The sequence below is a fragment of the Cimex lectularius genome, unplaced genomic scaffold (assembly GCF_000648675.2).
Source record: "Cimex lectularius strain Harlan isolate CLEC.00 unplaced genomic scaffold, Clec_2.1 scaffold325, whole genome shotgun sequence".
In the NCBI taxonomy this organism is placed as follows: domain Eukaryota; kingdom Metazoa; phylum Arthropoda; class Insecta; order Hemiptera; family Cimicidae; genus Cimex; species Cimex lectularius.
In genome coordinates this window covers 153343-178119 of record NW_019392911.1, presented here as the reverse complement: position 1 = coordinate 178119, position 24777 = coordinate 153343, and the positions used below count along the sequence as shown (strand labels likewise).

At 37.5% G+C, this 24777-nt stretch overlaps 1 protein-coding gene across 6 annotated transcripts in view; it reads left to right on the top strand.

The window, feature by feature from the left end:
• LOC106672998 (transcription factor Sp3-like) overlaps window positions 1–24777 on the top strand; it is a 168237-nt gene that overhangs the window by 26752 nt on the left and 116708 nt on the right. The window contains exon 2 of one of the 6 annotated variants that reach the window (XM_014404874.1): window positions 18466–18488. The exons of 4 other annotated variants lie outside the window; for them this stretch is intronic. In XM_014404874.1, coding sequence (XP_014260360.1) covers window positions 18466–18473 — 8 coding nt within the window. In that variant the 3' untranslated portion in view covers window positions 18474–18488. Of the gene's footprint in view, window positions 1–1640; window positions 1739–18465; window positions 18489–24777 lie in introns of those variants that run through there. One more of the 6 variants, XM_024229278.1, reaches the window with a different exon arrangement.

The following is a 24777-nucleotide window of genomic DNA, read 5'->3' as shown; positions in this document are numbered from 1 at the left end:
CAGCGTGAGGGTTGATACATGCGTTCCCGATTTACTCATCGTCAACAAGACAAGAGGATCATTAACGTCCGCACCTAGCCTATTCGGCCTTATCGGACGTTTTGATTCTCAAGATGAGAGCTGACGCACTTCTGCATACGACGGAAAAGTGTTACCGCCGCAGCATTGGTGTAGTGGTGTCCCGGCCCCTAAGGGTCAGAGCCACGCTCTCCGCTTGTCCACTCCGAATGGTCGGGCCCGCATTGTGCGTCGGGTCGTACGCCGCACGCGAGGGGCTAACGGGCCGAAATACATTAGCCCCCCCCCCCGCGTACTCCCTAGATAGAAAAGGCGACTCTATCTCTCTGAGTGTAGAGGCTCCTCTAGCGTAGAAACTTTCGGGAACGCCCCGACAGCGGTTTCGGATTATAAAGTGGGATTGCTACCCACCCCCTAGATGAGCACTGCCTACGGTCAAAGGTCTCTTATCGAGCTCAGCCTACACCTGCTGCACGTAATCGAGGGACGGCATAGGTCTAGCCTAGGTGGTCCGATCCTTCGCTTCCCCAAGGGAACCACGCCGGTCATACGCACAACAATGCAAAGCATACTCGAGTCAGAAACCGCCGATATCACTACCCTTTTCCAATCGCTTACTCACGTATTCGAGGGACTGTAGCATGATCATGACGTCCTAAACGCTTACATGCTGTCGTCCGGTCGCAACGTCTCCCGTGAGGACCAGGTTTAATACATTGGCCATACGCAAGCTTCACGAAAGGTCCCAGATAGAAGACAGCCTCTGTCTAAGTTCCCGCCAGGGGCGTCACCACAAGCCACCACGAGTCCATCCCAATGTGACTCTGGGCTGGTTTTTGAAACGTTGAGTCAACCAGTGGTACAGATGGCCTACAACCCTCCCCCATCTTTGCAGACAGGATCTGGTGCACTGGCCCTCGTGTGACTCTGCTAAGGCACCCGACGTCCCTGCCGACCCTGAGGCCGACATAAGACAGCTTGTGCTTTAGAGAGGTTGCCACGCCCTCAAGGCTACACCATTATTTTGTGCCTGGATACCCCCCTTGTTACCAAGGGTTAGGAGGGGTCACAGGATAGAATGAAGGAATTCGGATTGAGAAAGAGGGCCGTGGAAGAGAACACGAGGTGGGCCATTTCGGGGTCTCGAGTCTCAACCACAATATACTACCCGTCGTTGAGGGTTGATACAGTGTCCAGCCCTGTTTCAAGGTGGAGGATGTGGTGAGGAGCAAATAGAAAAATTTTTGATAAACATGTAGAGCACACCTTTCACTGCCTTATACTCTTGAGCACTAATTATGCACGCTGAGCTGCGAGCACAAAATACCTCGTCGGATGAGCGTCCTGAATTTGGTACTCTAGGCACTCCAGGGAGCAAATTAAAGTGGCTATATCATTTTTGGCTATGGGTTTCTTGTCGAAATTTTGTTTGAGAAGTTTTCGTGTCATTTTTCTTTGTTTGGGTTTTATGCATGATTCGTTAAGTAACTGTGCATTTTCCCCAAGTGTATGAAAGTGGTTTCTTTTGTTTCTATATAGGGGGTGTTGTTCTGTTTTTGTACTTTAGTTGTGCCTATACTATAGCTGTTATTGTATGTTAATTTATTGTTTATATTTTTCAGTGATTAGTGTTACTAAACGTGTTGATTCAAACCAACCACACGGACTCAAAATGGCAGAACTGGAAAAAAAAATAAATAAATAAAATCACTATCAAAACTAATTTTTGAAACAACTACATATCTAACAACTTGCATTCATTTTTTGATTAACAATTATTTTTTCATGTCAAAGTTAGAGTGTAGGTGTTTTGAGTCATAACGTCATATGCCACCCAATTTTAGTGGTATTGTAGGTAAATAGAAAGTAACAAATGAACGATTCACTATAAAAAGACGTGAAGAGACAGTTGAGTTAGACCAGTAGTAAAACTAAAGTGATTTTACCTTTATAATTTGATATCAACCGTGGACTGAGAACTGTGAATCGCTATACATAGGTTAGATCTTCAAAAAGTAGCTTCTTACTGGGTCACGACAGGCGAATCGATCATGTTTCTCTTACCTTAAAAAGCGAGATTGCCCGTAGGCCCAACACCTCTCAGCCATCCCACATTCCCGGTGATAAATCAATTTCCTTTCAACCGATAACACACGGAAGACGTCTAGCCCTCATTGAAACGATGTGCACATTAACAATTCATTTCCTGACGAAACTGGTGGTGGTAGAAGTTTAACTGTGTTGTAACCGACTCGACCGTGGAAAATTGAAATGCCGTACTCTCTCCAGTTGGGTGTATGACCTGATGAACTCACCTTGAACATATGCCCTTATAGTCTTAAAGAGTCCGCCTATCCTCGCAGATTTTATCTTGACTTGAAAGTAGCATGAAGCACCTTTATAGAAAACCTGCTTTAATAGAAATGATGAATGATGGAGTGAGTGCGGTATCCTTTTTAAAAAGATAGTTCCTAATCACAGTAAGTTGAATGCCCTTTAATATAAAGCGAGATTAGGTGGACAAATCTGATTTGCTTATGCCAAACTGAGGGTGGATGATCACCAACCCGCATTACGAATAAACTTCACAATCACATTCAAGTGTAAACGTATACAATAACATCAGGCAACAATTATTAAACGGCTGAAATGTGTTTTGGCGATCGCCTACCCATCAATTGTATATATGTTAAATTTACACTTTTTCGCCTTTTATTACCTACGTCTGGCTATTGCAAAATAAAAGGGGAAACCTCTGACTATTGATTTTCTTACATGTGTCTCTATAAAAGTTAAAATTTATTACCACACATTAAACTAATTTGTCCAATTAATCTTCAGTTTGGTCTTTTCCTATCTTCCTTTTCTGCCTATCCTTTCTGCTTTTGGTTTGCCAGAATGTTGATTCATCGCCCGACAGAAAAAACTCTTAAAATCTATTAATATTTCTTTGACACGTTGTTCAAGTTTTGTAATTTCCATGCCAAAATAAAGTTTATCATATTAGACGAGCATAAAAAAGGATGAAAAATGAGTCTAACGTACATCTATCCATCATTCTGGAATTTTACTCCTATTAAAATGTATAGTGGCCTGTTGAAGATGGTTTTAATGTGATTGTCTGTCATATTCATTACCTAATGACATTCATACTTTACGCAAATTAAACAAATGTAGCTTGAAAGTCTATTGGAAACTCGAAACGTTTATGCAATATTATTTGAAAAGTATTTAACAACATGTATTAAAGCGAATATTAAAAGTTTTATCTATACAGAAGAGTATATAAAAAATATAAATATATGCGTATATAAAAAATAAAATAAGTAATAAATTATTAAATCCCCTGAATAATTTGATCAAACGAAATAGATAAGAAAAATCCATCAAAAATTTGGTAATAACTAAGAACAAATTTCCTTAAATAGATTAAAAACACTTCTCTCTCATTATCTCGACTAATTGAACGAAACAACATTAAATACTTTTGGGGAGCAAATAACAATTTTTATGAAAGTATCTTATTTACTAATTTTCCGCTGCCTGGGAATCTAAGCGTTACTGCTTAGCTGTTTTTCTAGCTGTTACGGAGGCATTTGGCAGAGTGAGGCGCCCCTTTTCACATTAAAAAGTATTTATTTAGAAATCGTGAGATGCGATCTGGTGTGATGTAGGTTTCAGAAAAACATTTTCTTTATCGTGCCAACGTTTCGATCTTTATTGAGATCATCTTCAGGGCCTGGGATTTACAAACATTGTTTACAGATTACAATTACATTTTGAATGTGGAGAAGTGAATTTATACAATGCAAAATATATTTTTTATATATTCAATCAAAGTATTTCTACTCACTCGAAGTGTTTTTCTTCTGTGTAATTGTGCCATTCTTGCGTGTCGTGGCGAGAGTGCCAGTGAGATTTTGCTATTTTGTTTTTATATACGTTGGACTTTGAAGGGGTGGGGAAGGATGTCGGTATAGAAAAGACATTTTTGTATAAGGCGTCGGCTTCTTTGAGGTGAAATGAGCCGACGAAGGGAAAAAATGTGTTGGTAATGGTTCGGTCAGATTATCCTTTCAGGATTATATAGAAAGGGATAAATAGGAAAAGGAAAGCTAATTGTTTGGAAATTAGACTATGTGAAAAATATTTGATATGTGGAATGTAATGTGATGATGTAGGTATGTTATCTGTATTGAATTTGATTAATGATATTGGCGTAGCTGCGACTGAGTTTACATGTATCTGTTCTGTAATTGATGCTATGTTCGTCGGCTCATTTCACCTCAAAGAAGCCGACGCCTTATACAAAAAGGTACCGCAGCAAGCTAAACGAACAAAAAAGGCGGTACATGACATTCACTCTTAGGAGAAGTATCTGCCCACCAGCGCACAAACGTAGTAAGGTAATCACCACTTCCAATCAAATCCGCAACATTGGATTCTACTTGGACAGCAAACTTACATGGAATATTCAAATAAAACAAAAAATACAAGAACTGAATTGAAAATACGGACCAACTCAAATGTCTACTTGGACCCAAATCCACAATGAGTATATATAACAAACTAACAATATACAAGACACTGAGTAGACCGATTTGCCCTTACGGAATCCGAGTTATGTGGTTCAGTCAAGCCATCCCACATCCAAAGAATCCAATCCTTTCAATCAAAGGTCCGCATTCTCAACGCTCCCTTTTATGCCACTAACCAAACCATTCGCAAGACATACATATCCCATTCGTGACGGACACGATTCCACAATTTCCACTCCAAGCTCTCCTCCCACACAAATCCACTAGTTCAAGCCCTCTCTTCAGTGTCAACCTTAACAATACAATACTGTTACCTAACCTAAAAAGACAGTGGCTTCGTGATATCCTACCCCAATCCTCAACCAACAATCCTCATTTTCCGGCTGGCTTCTTTACTCCATCACTATCACCATCGTCTGACAGGCTTCACTCATAACTTTTATGATCGTTATGAAAAAATAGTTGAATGTGTAAATTTTTGTAAATAAAAAAGCTTACATATTTTAATGTTGAAAGTGTTATTGTCTTAATCTTAATCTTATAACTTTCATTTAATAAATCACAGTTATATTTGTTCTGTTAATATGTTTACAACATTATCCTTATGAAACGAGCCGTTCATTCTTAAATGGTAGATAATTATGTTAAATTAATAATGAAAATGAACTTAATTCTCCTCTGTTCATAAAATTTCGCTTTTGTCGAGGTGTGAGGTGAATGATGTCACATGAAGTTCGAATCGTGCGGTTAGTCATGTGGGTTGCGAATTGTATTATTCCCTGAGTTGCGAGATCGACGAGATAGGTTGAAGGCACAGAACCCGCCCTGAAGATCACGAAAGGAAAAGGCTTCTTCTGAAAGTCATAATCGTATCCAATTACAGCGGACACCGAATGATTATGGCTCGATGTCAGAAAGCGGGATTAATTTATTATTAACCTGTATATGCTTTTAGATATTTCACATTTGTTGCCCAAAAGTCACCTGTAACGATCTCTCGAGGACATCGTTTTTGGAATGAAGAGGACTGTCTTGGAATGGCTTAGTGTAAACATACCTTGCGCGGGGATTAAGTAGAGTTCAGATGGATCGAAATGTTGAAGAATAGAATTAGGGAGAAGAAACGGATCTATTGTGGATAGTAAGTACCTTTGACAAGTCGACTGAGGACTTTTCATTTTGTTGTCATTCTCGACCCGCACTATAGCTGAAGGGTGTTCCAAAAACCAAGAAATCCGTAGAGATTTGTTTTTATTTGTTGCAAGTTTTTGGCTCTTGGCGCACCTTCAGCACGTCAAATAGGACAATCTCTGTTAAGTACCCCACAAAACGACACATTCAAATAACTTTAATTATGTGAAGGCATTTTTAATTAAGATTTTTGATTGGAAGGATTGGATTCGCTGGATATGGTAATTGGTAATAGCACAGTTCAGCTCCATGCATATGTCCAAAATGGTGGAAGTAAAATTTTGTACAAACTTAGTTTTTCTGACAATCATAGAAGATTTTGAATCTGGAAATTTTTGTAGTTGTTTTAGTCTTACGTAAAGTTCTTGTCTCATATGTCTTGTTTTGAATTCCATGTCAGTCCGCTGTCTCGTAATTAGTACCTCTAACAAGTATTTAACTTCTAGGACGCTACTGGAACTGGAATATTTCTGAACTTAAAAATCTAGATCTTATAGCCGAAGCACAAGCGTCTGAGAGATCTACGCAATTAAATTGAAGCAATTAACACAAATACTCAGATATAGTTACCATGTCTGATAGCAAAGAGCCATAAGAGCACTAAGTTCTGTATCATAAGGCCGAAGATGGTTCTGAATTGTAAGGCCAACCTAAGAAGGTTAAGTATAAAACACTATAAAAGGGGTTTTACTACACTATTGATATGAACTGACGAATCCTTTTGGAGTATAGGGAAAAGTATATTGGAAAAAAATAAAATCAATTCTTGGCTAAATTTGAAAAGACAGAAACTACAGAATGCACCACAGGCACCAGAAGTTCGAACCTTTACAGGTTTCTTTTTGAGGCACTACAAACCCAATGGTATGTGTTTCTGCCAATTTTCAGGTGCTACTACCATACCGATTGTATGCACTTCTCCGCTGTTTTTTCCTAAATCTACATTGTGACCATCTTTCCTCTCTCGGTTTTGTTTTATTTTATGAACCATTCTTTGATAAGATCAAGGTATTCTTAGATGATAAGTTGGCTTGGAGAGGGTTCTTGGAGACAATGTGCAAATAATTGGACTCAAATGGTAAATAAATTAAAAAAATCAAAGAATATCGCCATTATATTCAAATCACTAGTAGATACATATATACGTTATCTTTTCGTATCCCGGCTCAGATAAATCGCTTATTTTACTCCCCATGTTGTTGTAAATAGCATAAAATGCTTTCGGACTGCACGTTTTAATAGATTTTCGTGGTTTACCCGCAACAACTAGAAGGTCTATCATTTGAAGCTCGATGGGGCCATGTTTAACTGGCTGATTGTGCTAATGACGTTAAACATGCATGGAGAACGGCATGTTTACTCCGAAAGAGCCCTGGCGGGAACACATTTGCATCATTGCGCTGATAGCACGCCTATATTTAGATTCGTTTTCCAGCTTCTCTTATTAATTCCAGAGATACAAAAATATCTTTCAAAGACTCACATGAAGAAATGCGCTATGTGTTTGCCACATGGCCTTCTTTCTTTTTATTGCATGTCGATGTCAAAGCCAAGTTTATTTCAGTACTCCACGATTGTCTCGTAGTCAATGTTACGAAAGCGTGGAACGCATTATACTCAACGTGTTTTAACGCTTAATGACAACCAGGCGTCACGTTCCTCCTCAAAACGGAAGGGTTCAATTTGAATTTTCCCACGTTCTTCGGGCTTAAAATGCAGGGTGTCCTTTTTATATGGCACGGCTGAATTTCTCTTGATTTAATGATGCTATATTGCTATTAAACAAACAAAAATTACGTGGTTAATATTTTTTAGTCTAGTTTCACATTTTTTTTCAAAGTCCTTGCTACCTCGTTTTGTTTCACTCCTAATGTATTACTCTTTAAACATCGTTTTAAAAGTTTAAACAATAAATTATATGTATTTCCATAGTTTAAGTTATGCACGTGATTTCGCCATCTTTGTATGTCTTATTTGAAAGTAATCCACCGATTCACTTCCGAACAAGCTGAAATCCCGTCAGTCAAACAGCGATTCTAAACAGGCCGCAGACCTCAATAATAAATCTCACAGTACGTTAAATGTTTACGTAAATAAGTAATATTTATGATCATCTTTAAATCATTTTCAGTCCTAATCCCTTGTGAGGTGTTCCACCGATCGAACTGACTATTCCAATGCATTCCAAGAATAGTTTTTTTTTTTTTTTTTTTTTTGCTTTATCAGGGATATTCAGCCAGATTCAGGTACCAGTGACTAACAATCAAAGTATCTATTTATGTAAAGGAATGACTAGATTAAATAAATAATATAAATAAATAATACGATAAACAACAGCAACTTAAACATTAATATCACAATTCTTGAAGTATTTGTACAAGGCGTCATAGCCCTCCTTGTCACCCTCTGCCAGCAGCGAGCTTAAGTTCATTGGCCNCCTGAAACCATTGATCGATTGTATTCATAGCAGAGCTCAGGGTTTCCTGTCCTTTCGCGGGATTTTTGGTATTAACATAGATACAAATGTCATCTGCATATTGTATGATATGGACATTTTGTGGGAGAATCGACTCCAAATCCGAGACATACAAAGCGTATAAAAGAGGGCTGAGAATCCCTCCCTGTGGTAAGCCCTTATATGTCATGTTGGGACCTTCAATCGAGCCGTTGACCTCAAAGAAGATCTCCCTACAGGTGATTAATTCCATGACATTAGAGATAAACAGTAGAGGCAAACCGATCTTCCTAAGTTTGGATTGCAGTATGTGCAGAATGACGTTGTCATAGGCTCCCTCAATGTCCAAAAACAATGCTAGAATATATCTATCATCGGTAAAAGCTAGATGCGTGTCGCATATAAGTTGTAGTTGAGCGTCAAACACGGAATGGTTTTTGCGAAAACCGTATTGGCTGCTTGGGAGCTTCTTATTCCGTTCCAGCCACCATTGTAATCTGTTTTTCAGCATCCTCTCGTACGTCTTCTGTACGCATGACAAGAGGGCTATTGGGCGGTATGCACTAGGTGACGTTGGGGGTTTACCTTTTTTTAATATTAAGATAATCAATGTTTGTTTCCATTCTTTCGGAACTTCTACGTTTGCCCAGATTTTGTTTAAAAGCTCCAATAGCATCTCTTTACAACTCCTTGGTAGGAAACACAACATTCTGTAGTGGATTTGGTCCAATCCTGGGGCGCTGTTCTTGGTATGTTTTAATGCATTCTCTAACTCCTTTATCGAAAAGGGCGCTATCAGTGAATCTTCTGCTTCTGTGTGTGGTTTCTCCTTTCATGAATTCGTCTAGCCAAGAATAGTTCTGTCAAAGCATACACCTTACGATTGTGAGATAGTAAACGTAAATTAAGCATGCAGTATTTCAGTGTTTCCCCTAAAATAAAAATGATGAGGAATGTTAATTTGATACAACTTTGTTATTAGTTTGTGAAGGTGTAAACAAATTTGAACGACCTTAATTACGATTCGATTCTTCGTAATTTTGTTGTTTCTGACGAGTCTGTTTTTATTTACATTGTAAACGGTAGTGGTATTTGTCTTTTAATCCAACCACTGTTTACAGATCTCTGTGTGCTTAAAGGTTGTTTATGATGTTTGCAATGCTTTGTGGTGGCAACACGGTTGGGGATATTTTTGTGCATTTGATCCAGGAGGTTGGACGATCCGGTTGGTGTCATTTACCCTTTGGGCATGAATGTTTAAATAAATACATCTGCCTTATTATCGGAGTTTCATTTTCAGGAATAGACTTTCAAATAATGTTTGTTAAAACATTTTACTATGCCAAATATACTATTGAGTCATGTTATCAGTTGAAAATCGCCAGATTTAGAGTGTTCATCTATTTTACACACTTTTTACTTGTGCAAACGGTTTTTTTTTTTTTTTTTTTCGCTCGCCTCATACTGTTCCGTAGGTAAACGGAAAAAGAGGTATGGAAATCATTTTGCAAGAAAAAGTAGATAATTTATTTAGGAGGGTTGGTGGAATTAAACGCCTGTAGTAAACATGGTGTGAACGGGAATCTCATGTCGAGGTTAATCATAGCGCATATAGGATGTTTTTGCGTTAAATTAATATATTTTAACCTTAAACTACTGAACTGATCTCACCTAATTTTATTTAGATGTACATATAATCGTTGGTTAACCAAATAACTTCGAGGAGTGTTGATTTAAATATTATTAATGGGCATGTTTCTTCCAAATCTATTGTCATGTTGCATTTAACGAAATATAATAGCAGTTCTAAGACAAGTAAGACTTGAAGTTATGGATGTAAAGTGGATATATCTGGAATAATTTTTAAAGTAAATATTGGAGCACGAGTTTTTAGTTAGAAAAGATTACAAAAAAATAATCCCTTTATTAGTTCGATTGTAACTAATAATGTAACTTTTCGTTTGATTATTCGTATAGAAGCTAAATGAGAGTTTCATGTTTATTTGTTGTTAGAAGAACGAGTAAGTAATGAGAAAATATGAGGCCTTGAGGGAAGCCTAAGATGTAATAGTTTATAAAAATGACTTGCTTATGTTTTATTTAAAATAAGATTATTTGGAGATCGTGAGGTGCGGTCTGGTATGACGTAGGTTTTAGAAAAACGCCTATATCTCACTGGCACTCTCAACACGACCCACAAGAATGACATCTACATGGAAAACAAACATTGAGCCATGAAGATGATCTCAATAAAGATTGAAACGTTGGCATGTTAAAGAAAATGTTTTTCTAAAACCTACGTCACACCAGGCCGCACCTCAGGATCTCTAAATAATCATTGGCTAACGGTCACTAAACACCACACATTAAAATAAGATTTAGAACTTTTAGACTTGTTGTTGGACCATCCGCCGGTGTTGTGGGTCCGCCGAGAGTCGCCGTGGGACATTCGTTTTTCTGATTGTTTTTCTCTTTTAACAGATAGAGTTTTTAGTTTTAAAATACCTGATGAATAGACAGATGTCGTGCGACCCGGGTTTAAAGTCGGATAAGTAGGATTTTTTAATCCGCCTTCCACGTGAAATATCAGCCCTCCGCTAACTTTTAGATTGCACTTTAAAAGGTGGATGACACTGCTTGTTAGCAGCCGTGACAAATGGAATCGTTTATGCGAATATTTTTCCGGGTTAAATCTTCGTCGAAATTGTATTCTTGATAATCCAGTCAAACATTACACCCCCTGAGACACGGCGGTCTCATCTGATACGTATAACATTGACATGCAGTAAAGTTTATTGTGAAGTCTGAGGGGTGATTAACTTGTATTTTGGTCGCATCTGATCTTCTCCTGGGATTGTGGTTGTTCAGATTCTGGGGTGGTTGTATAAGTATGTACAGTAGCTCTCGTTACCTGATAGGGATACGTACTAATCGTCACCGTGGATAATAGGAAACACCTCGAATTTCGGGCTTGGAAGTATTTTGTTCTTTGTGCATACCAATCAGAGATTTTCCATATCCAGTACCAGAAAAATACATCAAAGGCTATGCACCTATGATATCGAAACAACGTAAACACGAGAAAGCGCACAGACCAACCACTACAGAAACCGCCTCACCGAGTTGGCTAAAAACAGCAAGTATAGGCTAAAATGATAATAAACGACCGAAATACATGTTTCATAATTATTAAAATTGTCATGATTACCTTAGAATACTATTACTCTAATTCTGCACTTAATCATATAATTTCGTTGCTATAACTGTTATATTATGGCCTTTGTCTTGGATAGGATTGAAAGTTTTCTTTTACCTTTTATCTCCGTTTGAAGCGGAAATTACACTAGGGATTACACCGTTCGTCGGGAAAGCGTCAGTCTTTTCTCCCATTCGTTTCGGATGGGGAGCACAAGCGCACGTTTTCTGTCGTGGACTCCCGTCCCTCTTTTAGGCCTATTTTTAGGGGAGTGGATGGAATTTGCGACCGGCCGACAAGCGCGCACCTGCTTACGAATTGGACCATTTTCAGAACTGACAATCTATTGAAAAATCACAGTAAGCTATAAATTTTTTGTTGAACGGTAATAAAGGAAAATAGGGAAATAAGATCAGCTACAAACCATAAACATGCTGTACGTCTGCCATTAGCCTAATATTGTATTTAAAACAACACATTTTACGCTTTAAAAAATCAAAAACTCTCCAATTTATCATTTAAAATTACTGTCAGTAGTTGTGGTCACCCACACTAAACTCAACTTTAGTTTTAAACTGTTTAGTTTCCGTTGTTAGTTTTATGTTAGTTTCCGGCATTTAACTTTTATCTTTTTTCATCTGTGCATTACTGGTGAAACTACTAACAATATCTAAATTACGTAAAATATATTTTTAAGGTAGAAAAAGAATCTATAGATCTTAAATAGCGCGTTAAAAATAACCCCTCGTCATGTGAAAACTAATAATTATAGCCCATGCTTTAAATAATTATTCAGAAATCGTGAGATGCGGTCTGGTGTGATGTAGGTTTCAGAAAAACATTTTCTTTATCGTGCTAACGTTTCGATCTTTCTTGAGATCATCTTCTGCTCAAAGTGTTTGTCTTCTGGGTAATTGTGCCATTCTTGCGTGTCGTGTTGAGAGTGCTTGGTGTTTGCGTTGCTTCTTGCTTTAAATAATATCCAACAAGTTTATTTATCAAGATAATTTTGTATCCTTAAAGGTTCGAATAAGCTTTTAAGAATTTAATTTAATCCGCCGAAAATCTGACGGTAGATTTTGCGAATCGTTTGAACATTTTTATTATGTGCCTCCGTTAGAATCGAATCCGCCATCCTCTGATTTTGTGACGAAAACAGAAGGACCAGGAATTACAGAGTCCATCAAGCGGCTAACAAGTCTCAATGTACTCATGTACTTACCTGATTAAAATACTTTTCTCTTTAATCTTTGTGGATTTTCACAAATCACTTAAAGGCACAAATTTCACAAATCTATTAGACCTTTGCAATACAAATTATACAGGGTGTCCTTTTTAGATGGCCCAGCTGAATTTCTCTTGAACCAATAACGCTATCAAAAAACAAAAATGCTTACTATTTTTTAGTCTAATTTCAAATTTTTACCTTTTTTTGTAGAAAAATTATACAGGGTACCTCACGCCCAGCTCAACTTCAAAATTTCAAATACGACCCTGTACATCCTGACACATAATTTTAAAGGGTTTTGCACGCTGAAAAGAATGGCGCAATCGGATTCTAAATGGGACAAAAATGACTTTGAAAAAACGCATTTCGTTTGTTTCGTTCTTTCCGTTTCCAATAATCCAATAATTTGCTTGTTCACTAAAGTAAACATTAATTGTCTTTATCGTTTACATTCTGTCATTGCACCGGTGAAGCGTGGTTAAAAAGAGCACATATTTGCATCTTTACGTAAAGCAGGCAATTCGAACATGAAATGTGATTACTAAATAGCAACCCAAATGACCTTTTTTCAAACTTTTTGCCAAAACTTTGTTATTTTTTGACCAATTTTAAAAGTCGATTGCACCATTATTTCACCGTCCAAAACCCTTTAAAATGTTTGGTGTTTAGTGACCGTTACTTGAAGATTAGTTGGAGATCGTGAGATGCGGTCTGATGTGACGTAAGGTTAGATCTTTTTTGGGCACTCTCAACACGACAGACAAGAATTGCATATCTACACGGAAAACAAACACTTTGCGTCGTGAATATGATCTCAATAAAGATCGAAACGTTGGCACGATAAAGAAAATGTTTTTTCTAAAATCTACGTCACACCAGACCGCATCTCAGATCTCAAAATAACCTCCTTTAAAATGATGTGTCATAATGTGTAGGGTCCTATTCGGAAAAGGTAAAAATTTGCAACTAGACTAAAATATATAAAAAACGTATTTTTATATAGCGTCATTGGTTCAAGAAATATTCATCTAAAACAGGACACCTTGTATATAAGTCGGAGTGGCCTGAGGTGCGCCAAGCGGCAGGCGAGTTGAGTTGAGATTTGGCCGATAAAAAGGATGGACGTTTATCGTGTGCGCTGTGTCGAAATCATATTATTTTGTTCAAATTGTGGGCTTAAGTTTCTTTTTTTCTGCTTGTAATCAATAAGATTCGTAAGTCATTTCGAGTCAATTTCAATGGCCTACTTATCCAATTTTCCTACAAAATTGGGGGCCGCTCGCTTGCTAGGAGGAGGTTAGTTGGTTTTTGTTTTTGTTCTCGATTTGTGTCGGTTCTCGGATTTGAAAATTTGAACTTTTGTTTCGACTAAACAAAAGGGACGCGTATAAAGAAAACAAGAGACGGTATAATAATACAAGTCAAGACGACGAGAAGAAAAATGCCAAAAAAATCAAGATAAAATTCTACCGGATTTGACAATTTTGGAGCACGTGCGATGGCGATGGATGACGATGTGGGTAAGAAATCCCTATGCGATAAGAGATTTACAGGATTTAACAGTTTCATTTTCCGGCGATGATGCGTTTACTGGAAATGGAACAAACAAATTGAACAGACTGCGATTCTTATGAAGTGGACGGATCTGGAGACGCTAATATTCGCCAAAAGATCATTAAAAGGGACAGGTTTATTGTTTATCAGAAGCGAGGCAGGTTTTAATAGTTGGAAAACACGCAAAGCAAGACTGTTAGACGAGTTTGAGCCGAAAATTTCAACTGCGGAGATCCACCGAATTCTTTCGAATACGAAGCAAAAGCCGAACGAGGTCAAAGCTTTTTATTTTCGACTAAAAGAAATTTCTGTCGGAGAAGTCGAGAAACATCGCTGATTGAGTATTGTATAGCTGCCATCAGTGACCACGAGCGAAATAAAAATTTTATACGGAGCTTCAGATTTAGCGACTTTAAGAAAAAACTGGACATTTACGAAAAGTTGAAGCAGAATTTGGATAATCGGAAGCCTAATGGCAGAAAAAGGACGTGGGAGCAGGTGAAAATATTTCAGGCGAATTTAATAAGACACCCGGTAAATCGGCTACCGAAAAACCGTTTCGATGCTACAATTGTGGCGGAAAAGATCATAAATCGAAAGACTGCACATGCCGCGAAAGAGTACCCAAGTGCTTTCAGTGCGGATATTTTGGACATCTAGCCATTGCCTGTAGGTCGGCAGAACATCTGACATCGGAGAAAAAGTGTTTGTTTATGATTTTCGGCGATAAAGGAAAACAGAGGATTGAAAAACGTAAGAAAGTTCGCGCCATTCAGGACGATTCTGCGCATCATGCTTGCACACTGTCGGATACGTCGCCTGCTGCCGGAAGTATTTTTCCCTCCAAAATCATAACATAAATGGATGACGAATGTTGCCGCATCGCTGTCAACATTGCTCGTTTTTATTTAATTAATTGACACTGGTTCGTAAGTAAATATTATGAGACAATCCGCAGATGCTTCTGTCGGGAAGCCCTTGTTAAACCCTTCTATTGATATCCAAGGACTTGGCGGATTTTTGGTTGAAACGCGCGGTTCCTTTACATGTGTTATTGCGATAAAGGATGAAATATTTCGTAAATTTTCCGACGTCAGTTTTTTTGTAGTTGATGATTCTGTATTGAATGTCTCGATTTCGCTTGGGCGAGGATTTTTGAAAAACGTGGAGATTATTGTGAAAAATAATAAAATTATTTTTGTGCCAGAAGAAAAAATTCCCCAAGTATTTTCAATTAATACGCAAATTCGAGAACTATAGTTTACCCAAATGGAAATCGTTCGTCGAAGAACTAAAGGATAGTTACAAGCCGGATAAAATCAAAGAGGGTGTCGTTAAAGTGAGAATAATTTCATCCGATGAGAATCCTGTTTTTTCATATCCTCGACGACTTTCAAGAGCAGAAATGACAGAAATGCTCAAAACGCTAAATGGTTAGAGAACAATATTATCGAACCTAGTGATTCGGAATTTGCAAGCCCATTCGTGCTGGTTCCGAAAAAGAATGGATCAAGAAGAATTTGCGTCGATTTCCGACATCTCAACAAAAATATAATTAATGACCGACTCCTAGGCCGCTCATCGATCGGTTAGACCAGTTACGGGGAGCCTACCATTTTTAGCTCGATTGATCTGAAAAACGGACAAGTCGAAAAACTTAATGAATAATTAACATAATACCGATGTCGATGAAACGTATGTTTGGGATAGAAATGAGAAGACCAGAGAACAAGAGGTTACGAGAAATTATTTCTGAGACAGTTGCAGAAACTTACGATGCAGACGGAGAGGAACTACGAGCCGAGGCAAAACGCCAAATTATAAAAGCGCAAGAGGAACAGAGGAGAACCTTCAATAAAAGAAAAAAAGAAAGCAGGACGTATTGCATTGGGGATGTAGTAGCAATTAAACGTTCTTAGTTTTTACCGATATCAAAAATCAGATCCAAATTTTTGGGGCCTTATAAGGTTACTGAGGTTAACGGCAAGGATACATATAAAGTGACTAAATGTGGAACAGTGCAAGGACCAACACAGACATCAGCGAGTACTGATCCTCTGAAGCAGTGAACCAACTTTTTGGGCAACGAGAAAGATCAACTTACGGATTCATCCGGGGCGGATGTAGAAGAGGATGACCGAACTTGAGGTGCGCTAAGCGGCAGGCGGGTAGAACGAACTGAGTTGAGATTTGGTCGTTAAGAAGGATAGAAGTTTATCGTGTGCGCTGTGTCGGAATCATATTATTTTGTTCAAATTGTGGGCTTAAGTTTTATTTTTGCTGCTTGAATCATTAAAATTCATAAGTCATTTCGAGTATAATTTCAATAGCCACTAACTTATCCATTTTTCCTACATGTGTGTACTATTTCATTCGGATAATCCCAACAAAATGGGTTCTACCTTTCTGTCACTTACTTCACAGTATGTTGTATTTGTGTTGTAACATAATATTTACATCATTTCAGTTGGCGTAAATACGTATCATATTTATGTGACTTTCTGCATCTTTTTTTTCGTTCAACCATCCAGGTTGGGCTCTGTGTGCTATCAACAGCTAAGTGAATTCAGCATCCAATTCTTGTAGTTCCTAGATACAAACCCATTCACATTCTCACTCATTCTTAAATGCATTCTTTCTTATTTACATACCAATCACTTAATTTGTGGTGGTTCCATCACCTTTACAGCTATGCTACTAATCTTTACTAACAAAATTGAGAGTCGATTGGGTAATCAATATTCTGCTATCGGCATTACAACGTCCGCAAACATCACATCACAACATCACAAATAAACAGTCTTCGTTAAATTTTTGAAAATAATACGAAGCAAAACTCGACCATTTCACTTGAGTAAAATCATTGTTAAAACTGTAAAGAACAGTCTAATTTAACTTTCCCCCGACAGAATCTTCCTAATTTGTTTGTACAAAGCTGTTCTCTGCTGTAACTTGGTACGTTACTATAATGGATTAATTACTAAAAGTGTTGTTTTGTTGATAACGTTATTCGGAATCTTGGTGTAGTATCTTTTGTTGGTGTTGTTTTACGTGTATAGTTTGAATTATACATGATTTGTAAAATTTGTATTATATATGATTTTGCTTTTGATATTGGCGTTTAATTAAAGTTTGTGGGAACCCGACCCTTCCAGAGATTCTTCCCTGAATAGTCACCAATGTTATTTTCAACTTTAGGTAAGTCAATAATCCCTGTAGTCCTTCAGGGGGATTGAATATCAAAAGCGTTTTTATCCAGTGTTTTTTCCTTGTCAAGCCGTGAAAATATATCAGCGGAAAAGCTCCTCCCCCCTTCGGTGATTCATGTGTTTTGAAAAGTTTCTCCCTGTTCTTCCTCCGTTGACAACTTTTCCTAAATGGAAAATAAAATTTTCTTTTTTTCTAAAACCCTGAATAATCTCTTGGAGATGGAAAACGAGAAAGAATCGTACCCAATGTTTATCGCTTTGTTTCTTTTACTCTTTTCGACGTTTGCGGCTCAATTAAGTTAATTGCCATTAAAATGCCTTTTTTATCTACGCTCATTTTTCTTCTCTCCTCCCTTCATTAAACTTGCCCCATTAAAGGCTGTGTCATTCTTCAAACGATTGGCAACACGCTCCTCCGTTGACAAATATTTTCGGAATTAATAAAGGAAAATTAATTGGTACAGATCTACATTAGCAGTTTTTGAACCGTTCTCCGCATTTTAAACATACATATCGTATTCTTTATTTAGCACAGAGCGTCAATTCCTCGCTACAAAAGTGTCGATTTGTCTACGTATAATTATACAATTAATAAAACATAAAAGCGACTCGTTTCTCGTATTTTACGAGGTTGCGACTTCAAGATTATCAAGATACTTTTTATTTCTTAATGTTGGACTAAAAAAGAAATTCATTCAACAAAGGATGAACCTAAAATAAAGACTGATTTTCTCAAACTGATATAGTTTTAGATATAAAAATTTATTTTTTCTCGATGAAAATAAATGATCAAATTAAGGATTGTTATGTTTCTTATTCAAAGACTCTATAATTTACTTCATTTTCTCAATTTATTTTCCAATAAATCATGCAATATCGAATACAATTTATTCAAAATTTTATCATCGAAAATCCGTTTTGTAATTAGTTAATTTCGTGACATAGTAAAATATCAAATTCAAATCATAAATGAACTTTTCACGTTTCAACAAATCGAAATCGATAATTAGTTGTTTTAATTAATTAATTTTGTGTCATATCGTTTAATAGCAAATTTTTTTTGGCCTTACTCCTAGGTATCTAGCCATAGTACTTATGTATGTCGGGCTGAACGCCAGACCACCCCCCACCAGGAGAGCCACACGTCGGCCGGCACCGCCGTCGAGGGAGGAGACCATCCCGTACGTAGAACTTTACAAACTTATACTACATTGTGGGGAAACCAGTCCCCAATCGGGAGTATTAGAGAGATCTGGATAAAAACCTTACACAGCATTGCACGCTCATGGAAAAGTCCATATCTCCCCCACTGCCCGGGGACAAAACAGAGATCCATCCCCCCAACGACGACACCGACCGACCCGCAGCACCCCGACAGGCAAGGCCCCCGCCCAGGCGCAGCCTGACACACTCCCCCAAAGCTCATACCTCCGTATTGCAATCCTGCAGGAACTTATATAATAGTTTGTATGGTTGAACTGCATTTGCTAGAATACTCCCCAAACTAAAAAGCTTGCTGACCTCTTTTAACTGAGTCAAACGGTCGAAAAATGTCTTTCTCTCCTTCTAGTATTCCGGACAGAAAATTACGATGTGCCTGATACTCTCCGATTAGTCGCACAATTAGGAGATTGTCTTTAATTTAATCCCATGAAGGTAGTCATTGCATATGGAGTGATTTGTTCTGATCCGGGCTAACGTAGAAAAGAAACCTTTACTTCCTTTCATGCCTGAGAACCAGGGGATAAGATTTGGTTCTGGGAACAAGGACTTGTAGAAGGATCCACCTGTTCTATTGACAAACCATGTTCGCCATTTTTCTTTCCATTTTGTGTTACCTAATCTTTTATGCTTTTGTTAATTTGATATTGTCGAGTTCTCCATTGACTATGGCTTCATTAGTAAGTAACTCCACGGTATGGCACAATGTCCCCGGGTCCAACAAAAGACTACATTTTTATTTTTAGTTTTGAGATCAAAAAATTCATTTATCAATTCGGGAAGCAGGTAGTCGCACTTGAATTGGGATTGAAGTTTGCTATTTGTTTTACTGAACTCATACTGTCCGTAACAGAAATTGTTGTCATTTACAGAGGCTACATATGCAATCGCTTTTGTTAGTGCGTGCATTTCTGCAGTGAAAATCGAGTCTGACTTTAGTAATGAAAACTTTTTAGAAAACTTATATACCGGAATATACAATGCACACCCTACTCTACCGCTTCATAGTGAGCCATCTGTAAAGATTAGATGGTCCTGGGAACAACTCATTTATTTCAGCTAAAATAATTTACTTGCTAAAAGAGACGGATATTCTGAGTAGTCTTTCAAATAACACTTCATCGGTGGGCTGATAGCTTTATAATCTAGTTGTAATGCAGCCGATAGCTTATTTCTTTGGACCAGATGTTTATACGGAATTGCAGAGAGAAAGGCATCCACAATAGGCGGGATCTTCTTTTTCGACCAATATTTATCTGTCATTACTGATTCTGACAAGGCCGCAATTTGTGACAATAAGTGGCTGTCTAACCATTGGAGCCCTATTATTTTTGAGATCGCTAGGTTTAGAGTTCTTAATTCAAAGGGAGGCACAGAAGCCTCAGTTGATCGCCCTACTATCGGAGTATTCTCCGTAAACACTTATTAATGAAAGTGTTAGCTTTTTTGATTCAGTGTCGGAAGCCTGGCCATAAAATATTGAACCAAAATATAGTACCGATCTAATAGAGGATTTATAGAACATTAACCCTATACCGGGATCTGTTCCCCATTTAGCTCCCGTAAAGCTTGATAAGAGACCTTTGTCCGTAGGCAGTACTCTAGGGGGTGGGTAGCAATCCCACTTTTTAATCCGAAACCGCTGTCGGGGCGTTCCCGAAAGTTTCTACGCTGGAGGAGCCTCTACACTCAGAGAGATAGAGTCGCCTTCTCTATCTAGGGAGTACGCGAGGGGGGGGGGCTGATGTATTTCGGCCCGTTAGCCCCTCGCGTGCGGCGTACGACCTGACGCACAATGCGGGCCCGACCCTTCGGAGTGGACAAGCGGAGAGCGTGGCTACTGACCCTTAGGGGCCGGGACACCACTACACCAATGCTGCGGCGGTAACACTTTTCCGTCGTATGCAGAAGTGCGTCAGCTCTCATCTTGAGAATCAAAGCGTCCGATAAGGCCATGAGCCAGGTGCGGACGTTAAAGATCCTCTTGTCTTGTTGACGATGAGTAAATCGGGAAGCTCCCGTAAAGCTATATAAAATGTTAAAAAGTCTCTCGCATTTTGAGAGAACTTCTTTAATGTGTGGGGCCCAAGTTAATTTTCGGTCTATTGTAAATCCTAAGAACTTTACGTTAAAGTTAACTGATAATTTGTGATTTCCTACCTTTAGACTGGCAGACCAACTGATTTTACGTTTTCTTGTAAATGGACAGATAATCGACTTAGAGTCAGAAATTTCCAAGCTATTTTCTGTTAGCCACTCGTCCAAACAGGAATAAACTCTGCTATCTTCTCTTTGCAATCATCGACCGACTTTCCCACTGTATAAAGACATATGTCATCCGCATATTGAATTATTTTGATCCCATTGGGAATTATTGTCGTTAGGTCGGATACGTATAAGGCATTCAAAGTGGGCTGAGAATTCCTCCCTAGGGTAATACTTTATACGTTGATCTTGGACCAATCTGAATGTTGTTAATTTTTAAGTGAATATTTCTTTTTGTAATTAAATTCATTACGTTCAAAACTATCCTACTAGAAGACCCATTTTGATCAATTTTAGACCCAGAAGGTAAGGATTCACATTGTCATACGCTCCTTTAACGTCCAAGAAAAGAGCCACCACAGTTTTATTATTAGAATTGTATATCTGTTATTAATCCTAGTTGGGCATCGCTCACTGATTTGCTTTTGCGAAAACCGAATTGAGAGGAAGGAAGCTTGTTATTTTGTTCTGCCCAACATTCGATGCGAGTTTTTATAGTTCGTTCATACCTTTTTTTTTACTGCATGATACTAATGAAATCGGTCGGTACGGGTAAAGAGGTGGTTTGCCGGATTTTTTAAAACTAATATTGTTAAAATGTCCTTCCATTTATCTGGTATTTTGGTGCTCATCCAGATTTCATTAAATACTTGCTTCACGAATCCATGGAGATCATACTGTAATGAACTTGGTCTATTCCTTGGGCACTATTGTTTGTGTTTTTAGTGGAGAAATTAAGTTCTTCAAAGATGAATGGGGCTTTCAAACTGCTGTTATCAGAGCTCGTGTCTAACTCAAGATTAGTCTCAATTTTTATTCTATTTCGGCCTGCTACTGATATATTTCCAATATTGTTTGTTATACCCTTATTTAATTGTCATAAGATTTTTCCTAAGATCATAGGATGGATATTTCCTGCACTATTCTCACTGCTCTCTTGGTATGGTATGGTATGGTATGGTACGGTGGAAAGGATACTAAGACCTGCTCTCTTTAAAAAAAAAAGCTTTAGCTATTCAAATGTAAATCGTCTTAAAAGAAATATATCTTTCTAAATACTTAAATCTATAATTAAATAAATAAATACTTTGAGAACAATTAACTCCAATTCACCGGTAACACGCAAAATTAGAAAATATAAAAAGCCAGGTACTCCCTGAAGGATTAACGATGTTTATCTCCTCGAGAGCTAAACACTGACTGTTAATAGCAAATTCAAATGATATAGTAAAAAAAGTGGGCACATATTTACGTTGCTCCCTATCACTTCCTTTGTTTTTTAAAGAACTTTTCATGTTTCGTCAAATCGAGATCGATAATTAATTGTTTTAATTAATTTGTGTCATATCGTATAACAGCAAATTCAAATGTTATATTAAAAAATTATGTACACGTTGCTCACTTCCCATGCTTTTTAATGAACTTTTCATATTTCTTCAAATAAAGACTTCTACATGGGAAAATGGAGGAAACCAAATCTCAGAAAATAGCGTTCAACTGTCCTCTGATCTACAACTCTGTTCCTCTCCCAGGGACCATTGCCGATCACTCTTTGGAACTTTTTACGACAAAAGACTTACATGGTACCCCACACTCAACTCAAAAGCATAGAACCGATCAGAAGACATAAACTACTCTCAGTGCAGTATAATCGACACCATCTATTACCATTATTACAACCATTCATACTCAGTTGTAGAAAACCGACTGCTTCAGATATAATTTTAAGCTTTAATTTTCAACATTCAATGAAGACCAGAATTAAAGTTCCACGCAATTTCATAGACTGTTTTAATATGTTCAAACTTAGCTCTAATGAATATATTAAAGGCTTTTAACTCATAATCGATATGTTGCTAAAGACCAGTTATCATAGAGTTTTTGAAACATAGAATTGTTAATGACAGATTAATATCATATAATGCTAGTAACAATGATCTGTGTACAGTACCTGATATTAATGTTACTGACAACATAGCTGTTAATTCTAATAAAATATTTTAAGTGCTTATATTTGTTGATAATTCACATTTCAAACAAATTAGCTGCAGTGTTATTTAGAGGTAGATTACAAGAATTAGGCATAAAGTTCTTAAGTATAAAAATCGCCTTTGGAAAATTGTTTACTCTAAATTAAAGTCCAAAAGACCTGAATTATATAAAAGTAATTTGATATACAAACTAAATTGTCTTTCATGCATAGCTACATATTATAGTCATACCAAGCAAGTAATTAAAAATCGAATAACTGGATACAAATCTGTCACAAAAAAGAAAAAATGGAACTGCGTCGTCAGTTTTCTGACCTTGTTCAATATACATGTCACAATTTTACATGAAAGTTTTTGCAATTATAGAAAAGACATTCAAAACTTGATTGTTAACAAGTTAACAATAATAATTAAATTATTCGAACTAATAATTAAATTATTCGAACTAGTCTATTGTTGAGATATCTGTAATAATTGTTGTCTTTGGAGTTGGCCGTTAATTGTTATACCTACACGTTATTGCTGACTTAGGTATGGTAAATTATGGTTAACTAGGTATGTGAATAGGCTAGAGTATACTGTGATAGGATAAACGTATGGAGGTATATTATAATGACTGGTCATGTTAATTAAAAATGTAAATTTTAATGTATTTTATGTTAGAATTAAAAGGGAACATATTTTTATAACCTTTTGTATACATTAAAGTATAGTTTCAAGTAAGTACACCAGATTACCTGTTGGTACCAGATTGGTTTGAACGTATTAATTGTAATGTTTTAAATGTAGAGTCCTGATGAAGGAGAAATATTGCTCGCAAGTTAGACGAAGGAACTGTTGTTTTCTAATTGGAACCGGGGTCACTTTTTCTGTGTAAATTCCTAGTGTGGAAATGAGCCCCTTGAGAGGGCTTTGCAGGTGGATCACAAACTACCATCGGAGGTCTCCTGTTCTTGGATCCTCCGCTTCTAGGAAGAAACAGGGCTGTTTTATTGTATATAGTACTAACTCTTCTGCCCCTTGTGATTGTAAAGAGTGAATGCATTTATTGGCGTAAATTTGGAGCGTGGGAGGGCCGATGTCGAAATAATGAGTACCCCATCGAAGTAGTACAGGTGTAAAGGGTGATGGAATTCCACCAGGAATTGTGTGAATGGTACGTAGATAGGAAAGAATGTATTTAATAATAAATGAGAGAGTGAATGAGTATGGATCTAGCAACTGCATACGTTGGGTGCTGAATTGGCCTAGCTGTTTACTCGGGGTGGTCCGCTGGTCCTGCCGGTCATTTATTTTAAATCACAAAATCCGATATTGCCGGTGGACTGCGAGAAGTGATAGGCTCAACTCTGAACATCCGGGTGCAAATTTGAACTTTTATAATCCAACTTTTCAGAATGGTCTGTTAATGCATTCACAGTCGGACGAGAGGATTTTCTCGTTTACGTCAAAATTAAGTCAGATCCAACATTAATTCAGGCTTTCGGGCGATTTTGTTCTGAAACAAAGCGCCCCTGAGACACCTAGAGTGTAGTTTATTCTAATACAAAAAAAAAAATCTAAAATTGCCGAACGTGAAAGAATCCGGAAATAGCCATTTATCTCTTTTTATAAGGTAATCGGACAAACCTTAAAACAAATCATTTTGAGTACTTTACATAAAATAAGTATCCGTCTTCAATTTTTGAACTGCGTAATATTCCATTTATTCTCGCCGCGAACATGGGACTATCAAGGGCCTAATGTTATTTTCTGCGCGTTCTCAACCTTGCGTTTTCCATATCAAGGCCTTCAAGCTTTCCGAGGCAGTTAGTTGATTGAATCAGCCCTTTACATTCGTAATTATCCGTCACTTTGTTTTTAATTCGAAACTCCTTTTCATGGGCGAATAACATCTTGTACAAACAATTC